General features: G+C 44.2%; 1 protein-coding gene across 1 annotated transcript in view; it reads left to right on the top strand.

The window, feature by feature from the left end:
• Positions 1–17,765, top strand: part of AFF3 (AF4/FMR2 family member 3) — a 345,664-nt gene that overhangs the window by 268,948 nt on the left and 58,951 nt on the right. The window contains 1 exon segment of the mRNA XM_019471217.1: positions 1,682–1,684. Within this exon segment, the coding sequence (XP_019326762.1) occupies positions 1,682–1,684 (3 nt within the window).

Below are 17,765 nucleotides of genomic sequence, written 5' to 3' on the forward strand. Positions count from 1 at the left end.
GGGGGGGGGGGGGGGGGGGGGAAGGGAGAGTTTTTAAACCTGTAGCCATTGGTTTCTTTAGTGTACTGCACTCAGCCTTGTTTTCAGAATGACACAGTAACCCCCAGCAGATTTATGTGCAAACACAAAGATTAGTGACCCAGAAGCTTGACTGAAACAGCTTTTCTGCTTCCAGAAGACAGGTTGCTCTGCACATGCACTGACTATTTTGTCAGGAAAGATGCACTGGCCCCATTAGCTTTTCATTCTCTCATGAAAAACCCTCGGTGTTTATACAGCACAGCTTGGTTTTAATTTTATTGTGGTCTTCAGTAAAGTGGTCTAACTATACAGATTGCTCAGTTTCTGGGACAGAGAAGAGCAAGAACTTAACTCATATACCTTAATGGTACAGTGCTAGCCTATCTTCAATTGTCCGACTCTCATATCCACTGCCTGAATAGCTTTCAAATGAAGAAAAATGTCTGTAACTAAAATATTCAGTGTGTTCTGTTGTTATTTAACAGTAAGCAGTGTGGTTAAGCCAGGTCTTAAACCTGCTTAATCCCACTGAGCTAAATAGATTTTAGTATTGACTCCCATGGTCCCAGAACTCTGACCTTAAGGCTGAAGTTAAAAGCTAATTTTTTGCAGTCTGTTCCACTAACCCAGAAGCACTTGCTTGCTGGATACATTTGCAATGGAGAATGTCCAGCTGTAAATTACAGCTGGTTGTAATCATACCCAAACACAACACTCATTATTATTCTTTTGTTCTTTTTAGGCTGAAAAGCCCACCATGAGGGAGACCGCACAGTACTTAATCCACACATTAAATTTACTCACAGCTCATATTCATGTGCAAGATAAGACTTTCCATGAAGTAAAGATTTACAGTGGTCCTAGGGCACTTTTATTCCCCTAGCTGCTTTTATTTCTCTGTGCTGTAGTGTAGGCCAAGTGGGTCTGCCTAAGAGTTTTGAATGCTTAGAGGAAAGTGTTGTACCACCGCTGAATTTCCTCTCTCGTTGTAATAGGGGAAAGATAGCTCATTCACTGCGGTGCTTGGGTGGTACTTATGAGACATGCTTAATTCACAGTTGTGGTCTGTTATACTTTCTGTGTACTTAGGCAGGAGGACGCAGGCAGACCCTGCTAGCTGTGCCCGCACGAACCTCAGCTCAGGTGTGTACGGCAGAGGGAGAGCTGAACCCGCTCAGCCCAGCAGTGCTGGCAAGCCTGCCCATGCCAGCTGATAAGTCCTGTAAAGAGTCCAACTCACTAGCTTACACTCAGCACCTGGTTAATATATACGTGTCATCCAGACCTGAGCTGTTAAGTACAGGCTATGATAAACCTTTTTGATTTACCATCTTGGGCTGTTGATAGACAAGGCGTCTCAAAACTAACACCCATTTGGCAGTATAGACAAGCCCCGTTCATGATGGTTTGTGAGTTACACAGCCTGTCTGAGCTTCGGTCCGCCTTCCTGTCGGGCAGAAGGGATAGTACTTTGCATTTCTGTGTAACCATGCCTTGTCTGTCCATGTTTGATCACGGTTAGGACATTGAAATGCAGGCTGTGCCAGGCATGAGCTGGTTTACCCTAATGGGTCTGGCCAGTTGCACTTAAGAACCTGAAGAGCAAACAAATACTCCCTCTTGTCCTCTGGAGTGGTGAAGGGTTCGGGGAGCCGAGCAGCAGGTCATGCGAAGCAGCAGAGCCCCACATCTGTGGGGAGAGAGACGTTTGCAAGCAGAGGTGCTGCTGCACTGCCTCTCGTGGGTGCGTGCAAGCATTTAGCACTCAGCTGCAAGGATAATCGAACAGAAAAGGTTGACCTGAGACAATCGAGTCCATTCCCCTGACATTGTAAGCAGCCACAGGATTGAAGATTAGTCCAGTGGGATCTGTAGCATGGCTCTTCTCCTTCAGACAAAGCCACATTGAGATACACCACTTGGGTTAGGAGGCCTGGGGAGGGACTGCCTGTAAAGTATTAAGGCAACAATAAGAGGCAATTTGGACTTTTAATAGATCACTTAAAGCAGGGAAGGCAGCTGTCCAAGCAGCCTTAAAACTTTTGGTGGACGGAGCCAAAGATTTCTTGTTCTCAAGTATCTGCTTGAGCTGTGATTAAGCGGAGCGGTTGAACTTGTGATGCCCTGAAGTAAGTAAATAGTCCAGTGGCAGCTAGCAAAAACACTCATGTGCTTCGTGTCACTCACATACTTATGTTTGTGTTGGACTGAGTTTTTCGATAACATCACCTTTCACACCATGAGACCTTCTCCACGTGAGAAGCTACGTTGTCAGCTTATCAGCGGAGTGACTCAGCTAGCTGGCTGGCCAGAAAGGCTTCATGTGACAGGTCTGGGTAATCAGTGACAGCCGAGGGGAAGCCTTGGCTTGGGACAGCTGATCTGGGTCCCAGCAGAGAATGATGGAATTGAGATCATGGGCTCTGCAGGAGGCAAAGGTTGGCTGGAGAAGAGTGTACACGCACGGTGTTCACCGCCACAGAAACAAACACACGGCCCTCACAGCGTTAGCACGTTGCTTAAACTTTCTGGATTATCTTTGCGAGGAAAAAGAGAACACCTCCCACAGGAGATACGGCTTTATCATTTATGCCTTACATGAAAGCTTGGCTGTTTGGAAACACTGGTGTCCCACAGTTACAGCCCTCCCACACGGTACAGGGTAGCAAAGGGTGACTGCTGCTATGTTTTGTGGCAGAAATGGTCTAGAGTTTCTCAGCCCTCCTAGTTAGAGAACTTGAAGGAGGAAGATTAATGATATGTATTGTATATAGGACACTATTTTCAGTATTGGAGACTTTTGAATTAGTGAAAAGGGTCTTTAAAAGAAGAGCCTGTGTGGACGGCTTGGAGTGAAAAGGAATAGATATCTCTCTAAAACTGGGACTCCATTTCCCTTTATTTAACTTGTGAGCAAGATCTGTAGCGCTCATGTGTTCGTTATTGGATGTTTTCCCATACCTTGACTGTTGCTGGTGTTTGTTTAGAGCTGGTCTATCATAGCACCAGAGACGTGATTTGGATGTATTGCAGTGCTGCGTGAGAAGGTGGAGCAGAGATGTCCCAGGGAATTTTAGCAATTTTAAGCCCCAGCTAGCTATACTAAATACTGAAATTCCTTTGGTGTTTAGAGAAAGACAAAGAAAAGTTAAGATGTGTTTTTTCTTCAAGGAAGTGATAGTGTTTTGCTATCATGACAGCCAAACATTTCCCACCTCCCTATGGACAGCCCCATGCATTCTCAATAGCTCCCTAAAGATACCTGAGGGGAGACAATCCGTTCTAGGTCTGACTAGCAATTTCTTATGTATTTTCTTTGGCTTGCTACGTTTTTTAAGAATCAGCGTGTGGATAATTACAGAATTAACGTGGGGGGAAAAAGAGACAAGGTGCAGGTCTGAGGTCTTTCACATGTTAGTAAGGGGAAAACAGGTCCCATTGCTGGCTGGCAGCATGAAGAATATGCAAAGTGCTGTTGGGAAGAAGAGTGTATATGTGTGCAGCATATGAAGTGCCTCAGCATATGATTAACCTCACTGGGTATGTAGTAAATAGTAGATAACTGTGATCAAAAAAGTATTCATGTGATTTATCAAACTGAGCAACTGTGCATTTTGCAGTGAAGCAGGAGGTCAATCCTGAAATCTAGGGCAAGTAGAGCAATAGGAAATTGCAGGGACTAAGAAGTTAATCATACCATTGGACTGCTTCCATCTGGTTTTGAAAGACAGAGTCAGTACAGTGCTAGCGAGGACGCTTCATGGCAACAGATCAGGAATTAATTTTTTCAGCAAATCTTCAGCTATCATTTGCGGTAACACAGGCTTATAAAAATGTAATTTAATTTCTTGGGAATAAATCACATAGGACAAGAAGTGTGAGAGTGGGTTTTTAATGTGTGTATCTGAGGCAAAAAAAAAAGAAAAGCGAGTGTAGGAGAAACAGCAAAAATCCAAGAGGAAACAAACATTAACGATATGAAACCTGGAAGGCATAAATGGCTGTCTGGTTAAATTGTGCAGGTAATTGTCTTTGAAAAATCAGTTTGCAGTTGGGAAACTTCTACATTTTTATGACCCTTGGAGGCATAATCTTGTCTAACCTGTCTGTCCATCTTCATCAGCGTGGGTCAAGGGAGCGCTGACTTAAAGTATTGTTGAATTGATGCTCTGAACACCACTCCCGTATATCATGAGTACATAGCTATGGGCAGTGACTTTGTTAATGAATTCTGTTTTCCTTATTATTGGTATTACTTACGATATTTCAATGAGACTTGAACATTATGCTCCCTTTGGGCAATGACAGTCCCTCTAGGCAATGAACATGTTGTAAAACAAAGGGGATTTCAACCTTGATAGTAACTCCGGTAGCTAAAACTTGCTTTATTGGAAGAGGGAGGAGGACAGTTAGCTGATAACATTATGCCTGCCTTTCTTCAGCAGTGGGATAAGAGAATAGAGAGACCTGTACTATGAATGATGTATTGTGCTATTTTTAGTGCTATGCTGCAAAAGTGAAATCTTATAAATACATTTGTATCTATATCCTGACAGTCTGAAGAAAGAGAGCTCAGGTTTACACAGCACCAACAGCAGAAAACAGGGGACCACACTGTTCCCACAAATCACGACACTTTCATTACCACCTTAGTTTAAGAAAAAGCTGAAAATTTGTAGCAAGCAGGGGCACCTCAGCCTGGTCCAGTTACAGGACGTTAGCTTGGGACTTTTGACCCTTGTGTGTTTGTGAATCGTGTCCTGGAGACTCAGGGAGTCCTCAGAGTGGGTGCAGCAACACAAAGGAGAGATTCCAGTTCCCTTTCAGTGAGGCAGTAGTCCATGCAGCAGATGGAAGGAGATTCCCCCCTTCAAGCTTTAATCGCTCAGTAATCAGCCAGGCACAACCGGGTGTTCTGGCATCAGCTCCATGGATACATGCTCGCTCCAGTCGTTTTTTCCTGCCTCTTGCAAAGGTGGTTTAGAAATCCCAGCTGAACTTCTGTGTTTGCCTTTGTCACTGGTAAGGCTATCTGCCTACTGCCCTCTGTATTTTTTCATTTTAGTTTCAAGAGCATTTTCTCCTTGCTCTTGGTTTTGTACTGACCCTGGCAACAACGGAGGCAAAAAGGAAAGGGGAGCTCTGGTTTGCTCAGGGGAGGGCAGGCATGTTCTGCAGGAGGCCAGTCCCACAACAGAGCTCTGCTTGTGCAGGTAGGCAAGGAACTCCTCAGTACAGTGTCTTCATGTGGCCCCAGTGGGGACAACACATGGTCTGTGCCTCGGCTGACCCTTTGCTTTTTGAGGGGTGAAGCAGAACTGTGGCCAGTTTCTTTGCAGGAAAAAAAAAAAGGTGAGTATGTACAAAGAAAGAGATGCCCTGTGATTTCCCCATGGGGATTAGTGTCCTTTCCTCTCTCCTTGCCTTGGAGAAAAGTTGGACTTATTCTGCCATTGAGGAAGGGTTCACACTGTTCTAGGTTTCTTGCATTTCAGTGAAAGAAAATGTAAGCGTGATCTTTGAACAGCCTGGGTTTCCTCCCAGAGAAAAACTGGAACATTTGTGAAATCTGGCAGAGCTCTTAGGATGCATGAGCAGTTTCCCACTTAACTATTTCACATAGGCTTGTGTGAAGGTACAGCAGCAGTCCAGTGGGGTCCTATAGCTCGGTGTGATCCACCAAACCTCATACAAATGCTTTACCTTGAAAACTATTGCAGCCGAAAGGTTTCAGGCATGTTTGGTAGTACCTCTAGAGAAGTCCTTGGCTAAGAAAGCCTTAGGAAAGACTCACATCCAGAACTTTCTGAGAAAAGGATCAGATTCACAAAACTATTTTTGTCTCCTCCCAGACTCTTATTCCTTTGGCAATGCGTTCATCTTCCTCCCTTATCGGAAAGAATCAGTGCATGCTGGGTGATATATACAGGCCATCTCGTGGCTACCCGAGATGTTGGGCCAAAAAAATACCATCTGAATTTCCTGAGGACCACCATGTGTACTTGTAACCAAATTCCTATTGAAAAGTCTGGGAAGGGGATACTCTTCCACAGCCCCATTACAGACCCCCATCGGTCTTACTCCCAGAATCCTGGAGATCCTAGCGGTTGCAAAAGTCTCTTCCCATCCAAGGAATTGTTTCTTTTCTTCCTCCTAAAAAAAAAACAAAACCAACCAACCAAACAAAAAACCCCAACTCCTTTCTTTCTGTGCAATGCGTTGAAATCTAGATACTGAAGCAAGGCCATATTCAGAGAACTTCTATGCCTTGCAGAGCTTCCAAAACAGGGACTTGACCCCGCATTCCTGATATACCCAGAAGCCAAATTAAAATTGTTGGGAGTTTTTGGTGAGCAAGGCATGTTATACCTAGCTGTAGGGCTTGAGCCGGTTAAAAAGGAATACTTTTTCCATGCATGTGAAAAGTTTTTCCTGCAGACATCAGGAGAAGGAGGTATGGTTATACGCTTTTCAGCCAATGCTGACAAATTGGCTTTACATGCAAACCTTTTGGTTTACCCTAGCAGTTTGTGGCAGCAGGGAGCATTTTTCATGGTAAATGTGAAAAGTAAATAGAAAAATGACAAGTTTCTGGTTTAGTTTGATTGAGAGCTTTTTTTCTGCATGAAATGAAGGCTTAAATCATGTAATTGTTTTTAACATTTTGAGTCCCACAGTAATTCTCTTTGTGGTTCATCGATGGCTCTGATCGGTGCACACTAGCAATGATTCTTACTTTACACTGACTCTAGACTTTGAACTCTGTTTTAAACTTCAGTGACCAGATTTTCACAGGTACAAAATGAAATAGCTTCACTGATTTCAGTAGCATTATCCCAGTTTTCACCCACTGAGGATTTGACCTTAGCACTTTGGAAATATTTCCAGCTTTTAAAAATCACAACCCTGCCTATTTGCGAGTCCAAAGGTTGCACAAGTGAATTATTTTAAAGGAACACACCCGGCGTGCGATTCAGACATCAGGACCCGGTTACAGTTCCACTTCAACTCAGCCTGACTATATACCAGCTCCCCCGACACCCTCGCCAGCAACCTGATGAGTAGGGCTGCAGGGAAGGTATTCAGGCTCCTGAACCATTGGAGCTTTTTTGATGCAAACCAAGACCCCGAAATCTCAAATGGCTCAGTTTCCAAAGTTGGAAGGTTTTTTTGCTCAGTCAGCATTTCCAGGAGGTCTATCTGGTGCCATTTTCTTTACAAATGATCAGAACACTTTCTGCTTTATTTTTCATTATTATTGCTTTCTTTTGGGGTTCTGTTTCATGGGAAAATTCAGAATTGGAGAGCTTTGTTCCAAACTGGAATGGCATGAAATTTCAAAATCCTCCTCAAAACGGAAGACTTTACTTCTCTCAAGGACTCTATTTATAAGCAGGCTGCCCTTTTTGCAGTCAGAGAGGGGCCAGATCATATTATGACTGTGTGCTCTCATGTGTTTTTAACTCAGATGTAAAATTAGGTCTGGCTTGAAACTAAGTGTAAAGAGTCTAAGTTCATACATTACATTTTTATAACCTGAAAATGATATCATTTTGAAAGGCAGAAATAAATAGAAATTACTTAAATTAAATTAGGTATTTTTCCATGGGGTATGACTTAAACAAGACACATGCTATCTTTAATATAGTCTGCAATCTTCTGGCATTTTAGCAAAAAAGAAAATTATTTCTTTTAAAGGTAGGTATTTTATACCTAATGAAATTTATTTCGCATACCAGTGTATCTTCTGTATTAGACTGCTATAAAGATTTTAAAGGTCTTTTTCATTCTTGACTCAGGTGCATAACTTTTCTTCATGCTGAGGGACTGCCCCTCACACACACATTCACACAGAAGAGAATAGGCCCTTCTCTGTGGAAATCTAGCAGCCAAATAATTCACAAACAGCTCTCACTTATTATTTACTGGCACAATCAAGCATAACTGCTTTAAATGAACAAACAGTTTGTCAGATAAAAAAACAGGGGAGCGGGGTTAAAGAATCCCATGATATTGATTTACACAACAGATAAAAACCACCCCAGAAAAGTCATAGAGACCTGCCAAGTAAATTTCTTGCTTTGCAATGATCCTTTAAGACACTTTAATATGCTTTTGTGAGGATCTGCTCTGGCCCTGGCGTCGCGTGCACCCGGGGAGGTCTGTGTTGTTTCATACCCAGGCAGGTGATGGCTGCTGGGGGTGCAGGCGCTGGTGAGGGGGCAGCTAGTGCCTGGCTCCCAGAAGCCCTGTGGGACTTCACTTGCCATTCCCATCTTCCTTTTCTTCCTTCCTACAGCCCCTTTAGAGAGAAAAGAGGAAAACCAGACACAGAGCCTCTATCACAGGCATCTTCCCCCACTTGGCTCAAGATATCCATGATTTTGGCTCTCCATGGTTCCCAGGAGTACCTTGTCCCAGAGCCTCTCTTGCCACTTGCCATCTTGCTTGCCCAATCTGCCCTTTCCCTGTTCTTCAAAACCACCCTGACCCCACTGGGGTGCCTGGAGCCCTCCCGGGACCCCCATCTCCCACCAGTCTCCTCCAGATGCCCCCAATCTCAGGGCCACATAGCAGGAGACAAGTCCCGCTGGCTTACAGTGTCATGAGCAAGGCTTGGCAGAGGCAACCTAAGCACCACCCGCTGCCGAAAGGTTGACGTGGCCCCCATCATTGAAAGGGGACAACCTCTCTTCCTGCTGTGCAGGAAACAGCTGTGGTGGGGGGCCAGCCCATTGTCTTGTTTTGCAGCCCCATGGACACCAGCGTACGCCTTTTGCTGGCATGTGGTGGGACGTAGCCTAGCTGGGCAGCGGTGGGGGGCCGGCACTGTCACCCACCCAGCCAGGGCTGCCCCTCGGCTGCCGGCCCCGGAGCAGGGCAGCCACGCCATCCGCCAGACACAGGGGATTTCTGCCTGCACCTTGAGTCTTCTCCATTCAGTTCCCCGCAATAACCATCACTCTTCCCTGCTAACAATGCCCTCAAATACTGATTTCCTGAAGCCACTTCTTTTAAGGTCATGATGTCCCTTTTTCTAAAACTTAATAAGCTTTATACTGATCATGTGGAGTTAGAGTAGGTTTGTAAATATTTGTATCTTCAGCATTATTCCTTTGATAGCAGACACTAGGACAATATTTCCCACATTGAAAGGGCTCTTAGGGAGGGTTTAGGAACTCTGGCCAGGCAAAAATAGTTGCCTGAAGGAAGAGGAAAAACCTTGGAAAATTACCAGACTCTTTTTTTAAATTTTGAGACAAATGGACTTTTCAAACTTTGCCCTGAAAAGAGATCTGGTCATGACCTACTATAAATCTCATATGGCCATTTAAAACCTCACAGTGCTCTGGTTAAACAGCATTGCACCAGACAAAACCTCCAGGGCATGGGGACATTGCTGCGGTTTTTCCCTTTCAAGCTTGTATATTGTCCCCATAACATATTGCCAATGTTCACAGGACCAAATGAGACTGTGGCCTTTCTTTAATGTACTCAGAGCTCTTGTGTCGAGAGCCTGTGAGGTCAACAGGAAAACATGGAATGAAATCTCGGCTGAGTGTCAGTCTTTCCCAGGCTTCCTGGCAATTTCCAACTTCTCACTCTATTGTTTTCACTTAATAAGATAGAGCTTGTCCTCCACTCAATAAAATAAAAAAATAGCTAAAAGAGCTAAGACTCAGAAAATGAGCAGTTCTGTAAAAGCCTGGCAGATTTCCAGTCTGCTGAACCTAATAACAAGCACATTCATTTTCCAGTTTGAAACTTTTTGGTGCAAACCCCTCATGGAGGACTTGTGGGATGAGGTACAGGGTACAGAAAAGAAGAGTGGTGGGCTTCCAACGTGAAAGCTGTAGCCTGTGTTTTTGAAATAGGGATGCTGAAAGGTGGAGCTCTCAGAAGAACCTAATCTGGGGCTCCTCCCGCTGTCAGATCACCCTCAGCTTTCCTCCCCCTCCTCCTGCTAGAGGGATTCACAGCACAGCACCTCTCTCTGTTTAAGCTGAAGAGGAAAACAACAACTGCAAAGTTGGTTGTGCAAACCCAGAGAACAGGTTGAGAAGACAGCAAAACTTAAACACTCCTCTGAGATTATCACTCTCTAATTGATACAGAGATGTACTGTGATCTCTGGTTCAGCTTCTCTTTTTATACCATTTTCTGTATTAGCATGTTGTCTGCTTGTCAGCTGCCACCAAATTTTAACCTCAGACTGCTGATATTTTCAGAGTATTGTGTAAAAATATATGCATTTTCCTAAATAATTATAAGGGATTTAATGCTGGTGAAAAGCGCCAGGTCGACACCTGATTATCCAGGAATTTCTCCCTTGTGTTGCAAGGATATCTGCCCCCCTCCTGGAGCTGCGCATTATCCCCATGCATATTCTTTATCCATGCAGACAAAGGGCACTGTTAGACAAGTGCCTTAGCATTCGATGTAGTTAGCTAATCTGAGCCAACACCACATTATTTTCTAAGAAACGTGTTTTATTCTCTTCTTCCATTTGGTCAAAATGTAGCATTAACCATCTATTAATATTACAAGAGCCATGACAAATTTCTGTCATTCGCCACTGTACACTGCTGCCCTCCTCTGCCTGTGTAAGGTCTCCCAGGTTGATTAGACCAGGCGATTACTGCAGAGTTGCCCTATCCAAATTATTAGGGTTGTTTTTATGGCCAAAAGCCTGGTATCACTATGGAGCAGCAGTAAATTGGGGATCCAGTTTGTATTGTTCATATGTCAGTAATTTACCACATCAGCCTTTTAAATACATTAGAACAAACTCTATGAATACACTCTCTGGTTAAATGAGGGAACGTATAGCAAATGAATTCCCACTGCCCCACATGGAGAAGAGATACTACAGTGTCACAACGCGCTCCTTGGCTGCTTTGGAGTTGAGCTCCACAGGGATATCATGCACCAGTGTTCAGCTGTTGAATTGGGATGTTAGCTTGAAAGGACTGGTAACTGCAAGCTCCATAAATGCATGGACCCGCCAGCCACTTCTCCAGTTAATCCAAGAGCTGTAAGGATGAAGAAGTGGTGAAACATGTGGGTAGTCTGGCCAATGTAAAAGGGGAAATCATGGAGGGAAGGTAAAATGTAATCATGGAGGGACGGTAAAATGTGGAAGGAGAAAAGATGAGCCTCTGTTAAGTTAAGAAATTGTGCACTGCTTTGTATTAAGGCCATACCATGCCTGAAAGAATAGATTTTATGATACTGTTTTCAGGTTGTGATAGGCTGCAGTTTGATTGAGTCAAAGCTTAGCTTGTGTGAATGTTTAGGGTGCTCAAATGCACCTTCTGCACCTGTGCTGAAAAAATAATTATCCCCAAAAGTCGCACTTTCTTTTCTTTTAGAAGTGACACCCAGCTCACATGGCAATTGCAATTCTAAATTAACAACTTATGTTTCCAAAGCTGAGATGTAAACAGGGTTTGCTTAGTAAGGAAGCGATTGCCTTAGGTTTGTCTTGCACCTGGTAAAGAGCTTATTAAAGGTAGCATTGCAATCTTGAAGGTTTTTGTATTTTAATTGCTAACTAAGACAGTATTTTAATAGCTTTGTTTTAATCTTGATACCATCCCGTGGAGGGTAGAGTTATTTATTCGTTTGCAGGGCCACATGGCTGGGAAGTATCTTATTTAAGTTACATACATTTTTGGTTGACATGACTCATGTTACAATTGGACTGAATAAGCCAGCCCTCTATACTAAAAATAAGCAAACAAATGTAAAACACGTGACCATATTAGCTTAACCACAACAAGCTAATTAACGATGGACAATACAGTCATCAAATCAAAGTCACAATCGAGACCCGAACCAATGAATCAGAGCTTTGAGTTATCAAACACACACATTCAATGCAGAAGGTAATCACCTTTAAATTATAAGCTTGACGTGAGATGGAACTACATCCAGTTAGTTTTGCAGCAGGAAAAACTGAAGAGAAGCCAGCTCATGTTTCAACCAAGCTCCTCACAAACGTTCAAGTCAACACAAGGCATAAAGACTGTATTCTTCAGTCCTTGCCAGTGGTGCATGGAGGACTGGTGCTGTTACGGTTCAGCCCAGGGAAGTACACCCATCAGAGCGAACTCATAAGCGATGCACAGCTTAGCGTTTCCTTCTCATGTCATGCGATTATCATGTATGATTAGTCTTCTGCTCTTATCAAAGAGATAAGATGGCCATCAAACTCAAATCAGAGGTCACTCTGAAAATCATATGCTGTTGCAGCTTTTAAATTATTGATGCAACATTTATGAAAATACTTTTTGAAAAATTACTAGGTAAGAACTATGAATAACTTTTGGAATAATTCACCAGCAGTAAATGGCAGATTTAAGAATCTGACATTTGCTGCTAGGCTTGGAAACAATTAATATAGACCTTTTTCCCTTTTTCTTTTTTTGGCCAAACACCTATGCACGCATGCACATGTGAAATAAAGAGGGATCCGTCCCTTAAAGGAAAATAAAGTGTTCGGACTTGTGCTTTCCTCCTAAGGATCTTTATTTCACATGGTGGCTGGCTGCCAGCACAACACCGCAGAAGCTTGGGCCAACATAATGACAGAGCTTAAAACTGGCGTCTCCTGCTTGGTGATCCAGAGACGCGGCAATGTTTCTCACAGCCCCATCCTTTTTCCTGCTTACTTCACTGCATAGATGGAGACTGGTTTCCTGGATGTGGTCAATACAGCCTGGTATCTAGTGTGCAGGTTGCTGCTGAATATACCCATGGCCTTGCAGGCAGGAACTACAGGCTGAGGTGTGACACACCAGTCTCCTGCGTGGTCCGTGTCCCAGCGACTAATGACAGACAACCTTCCCCTGCAGAGAAAGCACTTAAAACCCACACTCAGCAAAAGCCGCCTCCTCGGGACTGGCTAATAACCTCGTCAGCACATAGTCTCTTCACGCCTTTTCTAATAATAGTCACTTCTTTACCCTAAGTTAGGAAGCTAATATGAATCCGTTCACAACTTGCCCTGATGACTTTTAATCTAAGTCCACGGCCGGCCTTTGCACTTTTTATCAGATGAATTCCAATAATCATGAGACAAAGTTTTCTCAGGTCTACTTCAAATCTGGGCCAACGTATCTCACAGCCCTTATTCTTGTGCCACACACTTGCCATGGTGTTTTATCCTGTAAAATCGGTGGTGGCAACCTGAATAATTAGTTGCTGCGTTTGTAGGGTGTCGGACCTACACTTATTTCCAGTTAGCTATACTGCTTTTTTTTGTATCTAGACTCATGCTGTCTAACCCTGGAGAGCACAAAGCAAGTCTGCAAAGTTTTAGTCCATGAGATCATCCCAATAATTTGTTACTGCAGGCGCTGTCTGTCTAACTTTATTTCCCCATGTTAAATAATTGCAATATTGTTTCTTGAAAACCCTTGACAACAAAAATCAAAACAACCGTAAATAATCCACAGACATATGGAATTGTTTTGAGAAAGAAAGTAAATTGCTGAGACTCCTTAAAAATGGAAATCTACCAAGGAAACCCCAGCAGTCTCTTTGACAGTCTGCTCTAAAACTTTTCACTTGCTTTGATGTTCTTTGTAATTTATGCTCCTCAGAGGCTCTTAGATGAAGGAAATCATCTATTTTAATAATGTGAAACCTTCTTCTGGCCACCCGAGATGGGAATTCCTGCTCTGTTTCCTGTGCCTCTCTGACAGGGCCAAAAGGGGAAGGAGTGCTTAAAAATCACATGGCTGTTAGTGATCAGAGCCATGGCATCACCTACCATTCCGAAACATCTGCCCAAACATTACTTATCTCTCACTGATGAGGTTACATGTTTAGGAAAGCTGTCTGTTTAAGCTCACTCTCCACAGTACTGTTATTTCACTGTATTAGTAATTCATAAGGATAGGTTATGTGGTGACAATTATAGTAGAAAAGCAATTATTGAAATAGTCCCTTTAATTCAAAATTATTTTAATTACTAGTGATACCTGTCCTTTTTTTTTTTTTCTCCTCATTTCTGTGCTACGTCTCTTCATGATTCAAAAATTGCCACTAGGCTATCACCTTTGGTAATTGCCATTCTCTGAGCTGAATGAACAAAGGAAAAATTAAACTGGAGTGTGTCAGGCAGGCAGAATAGGAAATATATGTTCCTGCAGGAAAGCTACTCTCCTCCTAATTACCCTGCAATTGCCAGGTTCAAAATCTAATTTATGAGCAGCATAGATAGAACGGCCACATTAGTCCATTATTTCATGATGATCTTTTCTACTCTTGATTTCAGAAAGGAAGGATTTTGCAGCTCTCGGTGCATTGGCATTGTCAGCAGCTGCTCTGGGCAGTGATGCTAGACAACTGCACTTGAGAGATACTCCCAAAAAAATGTAAAGCAGTCTCCTAACAGCAAGGTTTTATAGAAGGAGGGAGGTGCTATAAAGTGCAGTTAAATAAATAAAGCATGACCTGATGGGCAGCCTCAGACACTGCTGACCGCATTCACAGACAGATCCAGAAATGTTTGAAGGAGAAGGAAGTTTTCCAGCCTGTGGCTGCTGCTGCTGTACCTTCCACCTGCTGTAAAATACACCAAATGCAGCAAATGAACCTAATAACACCGCCAGAGTCCATTTTACTCTGACAAGCATGGAGCAGCCTGCAAAAGGATGGAGCAGTGGGTAAAGCTGGCAACGTGTGATATGCAGCTGGCACATGGTTTCAGCTGTAGTGTTGGTGCCCGAGGCCAAGTCTACACTTCAGTCAAGTTGGGGCAATGACTCATGTAGCCATCTGAGTGAGCTTTAAACACACAGCAGAGGGACGCTCATGGCCAAATGGAGCTCAGTGCCCACGTAGTTATCCAGCTTCTTGGATGGGCTTCATACCCCAGTGAGCTTTGTGTTCCCACAGAGCACCATAGTTTGCTAGTCCCACAGGGTGGCAGGATGGCTGAGGTCAGAAGGCGCCTCCGGGGATCATCCAGTCCAATCCCGCTCAGAGCAGGGTCAGCTAAAGCAGTTGCTGAGGGCTGTGTCCAGCTGGGTCTTGAATATCTCCCAGGATGGAGTCTTCACAGCTTCTCTGGGCAACCTGTTCCAGTGTTTGACCATCCTCACAGCAAAAAAAAGCTTTTTGTTATATTTAAAGGGAACTTTAAATATAAAGTCACTGGGCACCACTGAGAAGAGCCTGGCTCTGTCTTCTTTCCTCCCTCCAATCTGGTATTTATCCCTCCCAGTTCTCTCAGCCTCTCCTCATGTGAAAGACACTCCAATCCCTTGCTCATCTTCATGGCAGTTTGCTGGAGCTGCTCCATGTCTCTCTTGTAGTGGGGAGCCCAGACCTGGATCCCAGCACTTCAGATGTGTCTCACCAGGACTGAGTAGAGAGGAAGGATCACCTCCCTCCACCTGCTGGCAACACTCTTCCCACTGCAGCTTAGGGCGCTGTTGGCTGCCTTTGCCGCGAGGGAGTACTGCTAGCTCATGGTAAACTTGGTGTCCATCAGGACCCTCAGGGCCTTGTCGCAAAGCTGCTTTCCAGACAGTTGAACCCCTTTGCTTATACTGGTGCACGGAGTCTCGCCTGAGACTTCCCAAGCCCGGGCCACAGAAGTCCAAAAATTATGTCTAGTGTTGCAGGGAGGCAACAGACCTTCTGGGCAGAAAATCTGCATCATTCACTTACTGTGCACGTTTCAGTCACCAGCCCCACAGACCACAGAAAAACTGGCTCTGCAAGCTTCCTCTCCTTCCCACCACCTACGATTCTCCTCCATCCTCTTTTTTGCCTGCCTTATGTCCTAGTTCTTCATCCACAGTTTTTTTCACCATTGAAACCTTTCCGGTTAAGAGAAACGAATGCTTATATTTAAACTACCATTGTGTTTTGCGGCCAACATCCCTATAAAGCTAATTTTGGTAGGAAAGTTTATACCTTTTATTGATTTTGGTTGTCTGCAGACCCAGGAAGATAGCAATGCTTTGTTTTACATTTGGGCTGCTTTGGAAGGATTTCTTCACAACTGTGAGGTGACAAAGTTAAGATGGGATTCAGGTACCTTAACACAGGCATCTAAAGTCACTTGAGAAACCCTAAGATATGTAAGACATCTTTAGGGCCTGACAGGTTCATATGGCAAAGGCAGCTAAAGACTGCTGAGATAGAGCACAGGCACTGAACGGTGGCATAGAAGCAAATAAATGTTATCTCTATCCATTTTTTTAAAAAAAAAGGCAAGGTAATGCAAGGGGAAGAGGGAAAGATAAGGGGAAAAGGGAGAGGCAAGGGGAAAGCAAAAAAATGAAAGAGGAAAGGCCAAGTGCAAAGGCGAAGGCGAAACCTATCTTGTTGATTCTGGATGTGACATGCAAGCCTCAGAGTCAACTGTCTTAAAGTTCAGTGCCTCTGGGCTGTACACAAAGCCCATCAATATCTTTCCTTGTTGCAATCTAAGTCCATAAGAAAGTGCTTGCCCCTTTCCTGAGAAACCATTTGGTTATATTGTTTGGGAGTTTTACTCCTAAGTATTCCCTTTCAGTTCCCTGCACAGAATGTGAACAGAGTGCTCTTAGGAATGGGAGATGCCTGCCCTGATTCATTCTTCTGAGGTTTTGTTTTTTCTTTGCCCCTGAGGAATTGGCTATTTTTAATGACTTTTATGATTAATAAAACTGTCTGAAGGCCTGCTGGGGTCTTCAAGCTAGTTATCAACAAAGTCATCTAGCCCTTTCCTCTAGTGTCTAAACTAATGGCAAAGGCCCAACACTTGATCTTTCTCCCCAAGCTGAGGCTTGTCTAGCAGGGTTTAGAGTCATGTCGGGGTGGTAAAAAAAATCCCGAAGAGTTACTTTCTTGCTGCGCTGACTGTGGAAAACCATACTCTCCTGGAAACCTATCTGTCCGTCTCATCTTCTTTGCAGAGCTCTTGTGCAGCATCTTCCACTTTCCCCCAGCTGTTTCCCAGCTGCAGGCAGGTGACCTGATACACTTTTAAAGAAATACTGAATGTATATCCTCACAGCTGGGCACTGAACTCCTAGCAGCAACACATGTTGACTCCTACACCTTTAACAGTGTCCGTGCTGGATCACACTGCTAGATGTAAATTCATGCTCTGAAGAGGCCCACCACTTCCCACAGCACATCCTAGACCATGCGGGACCTCAGGCAGGCAGAGAGGTGTTTGACATACTGCGGTAAGACCAGAGTGCCAGAAGGGGACTGTTAGCCTGGGGGCAGAGAGAGGCAGAAGGCAGCAACAGCTTGTTGTGGCACTGGGAGGGAGAAGCAGCACTGATGAGCAATATTTCTCCCTGTTCTCATGCCCTCTCTCCACTGTCGTGTGTATTTCACCAAGGGCAAGTCCTGCCTGGCTAACCTAGTGGCCTTCTATGGTGGAGTGACTACATCAGTGGACACAGGAAGGGCTACAGATGTCGTCTCTCTGGACCTCTGTAAGGCCTTTGACACAGTCTCCCACAACATCCTTCTCTCTAGACTGGAGAGGTATGGATTTGATGGGTGGACTGTCCAGTGGGTGAGGAATTGGTTAGATGGTCGCATCCAGAGGGTAGTGGTCAACGGCTCAATGTCCAGATGGAGGTTGGTGACGAGTGGCATCCCGCAGGGGTCCGTATTGGGACCGGTACTGTTTAATATCTTCATCAATGACATAGACAGTGGGATCGAGTGCACCCTCAGCAAGTTTGCAGATGACACCAAGCTGAATGGTGCAGTTGACACGC

This window comes from Aptenodytes forsteri, unplaced genomic scaffold (genome assembly GCF_000699145.1).
Source record: "Aptenodytes forsteri isolate BGI_AS27 unplaced genomic scaffold, ASM69914v1 Scaffold96, whole genome shotgun sequence".
NCBI classification, from domain to species: Eukaryota; Metazoa; Chordata; class Aves; order Sphenisciformes; family Spheniscidae; genus Aptenodytes; species Aptenodytes forsteri.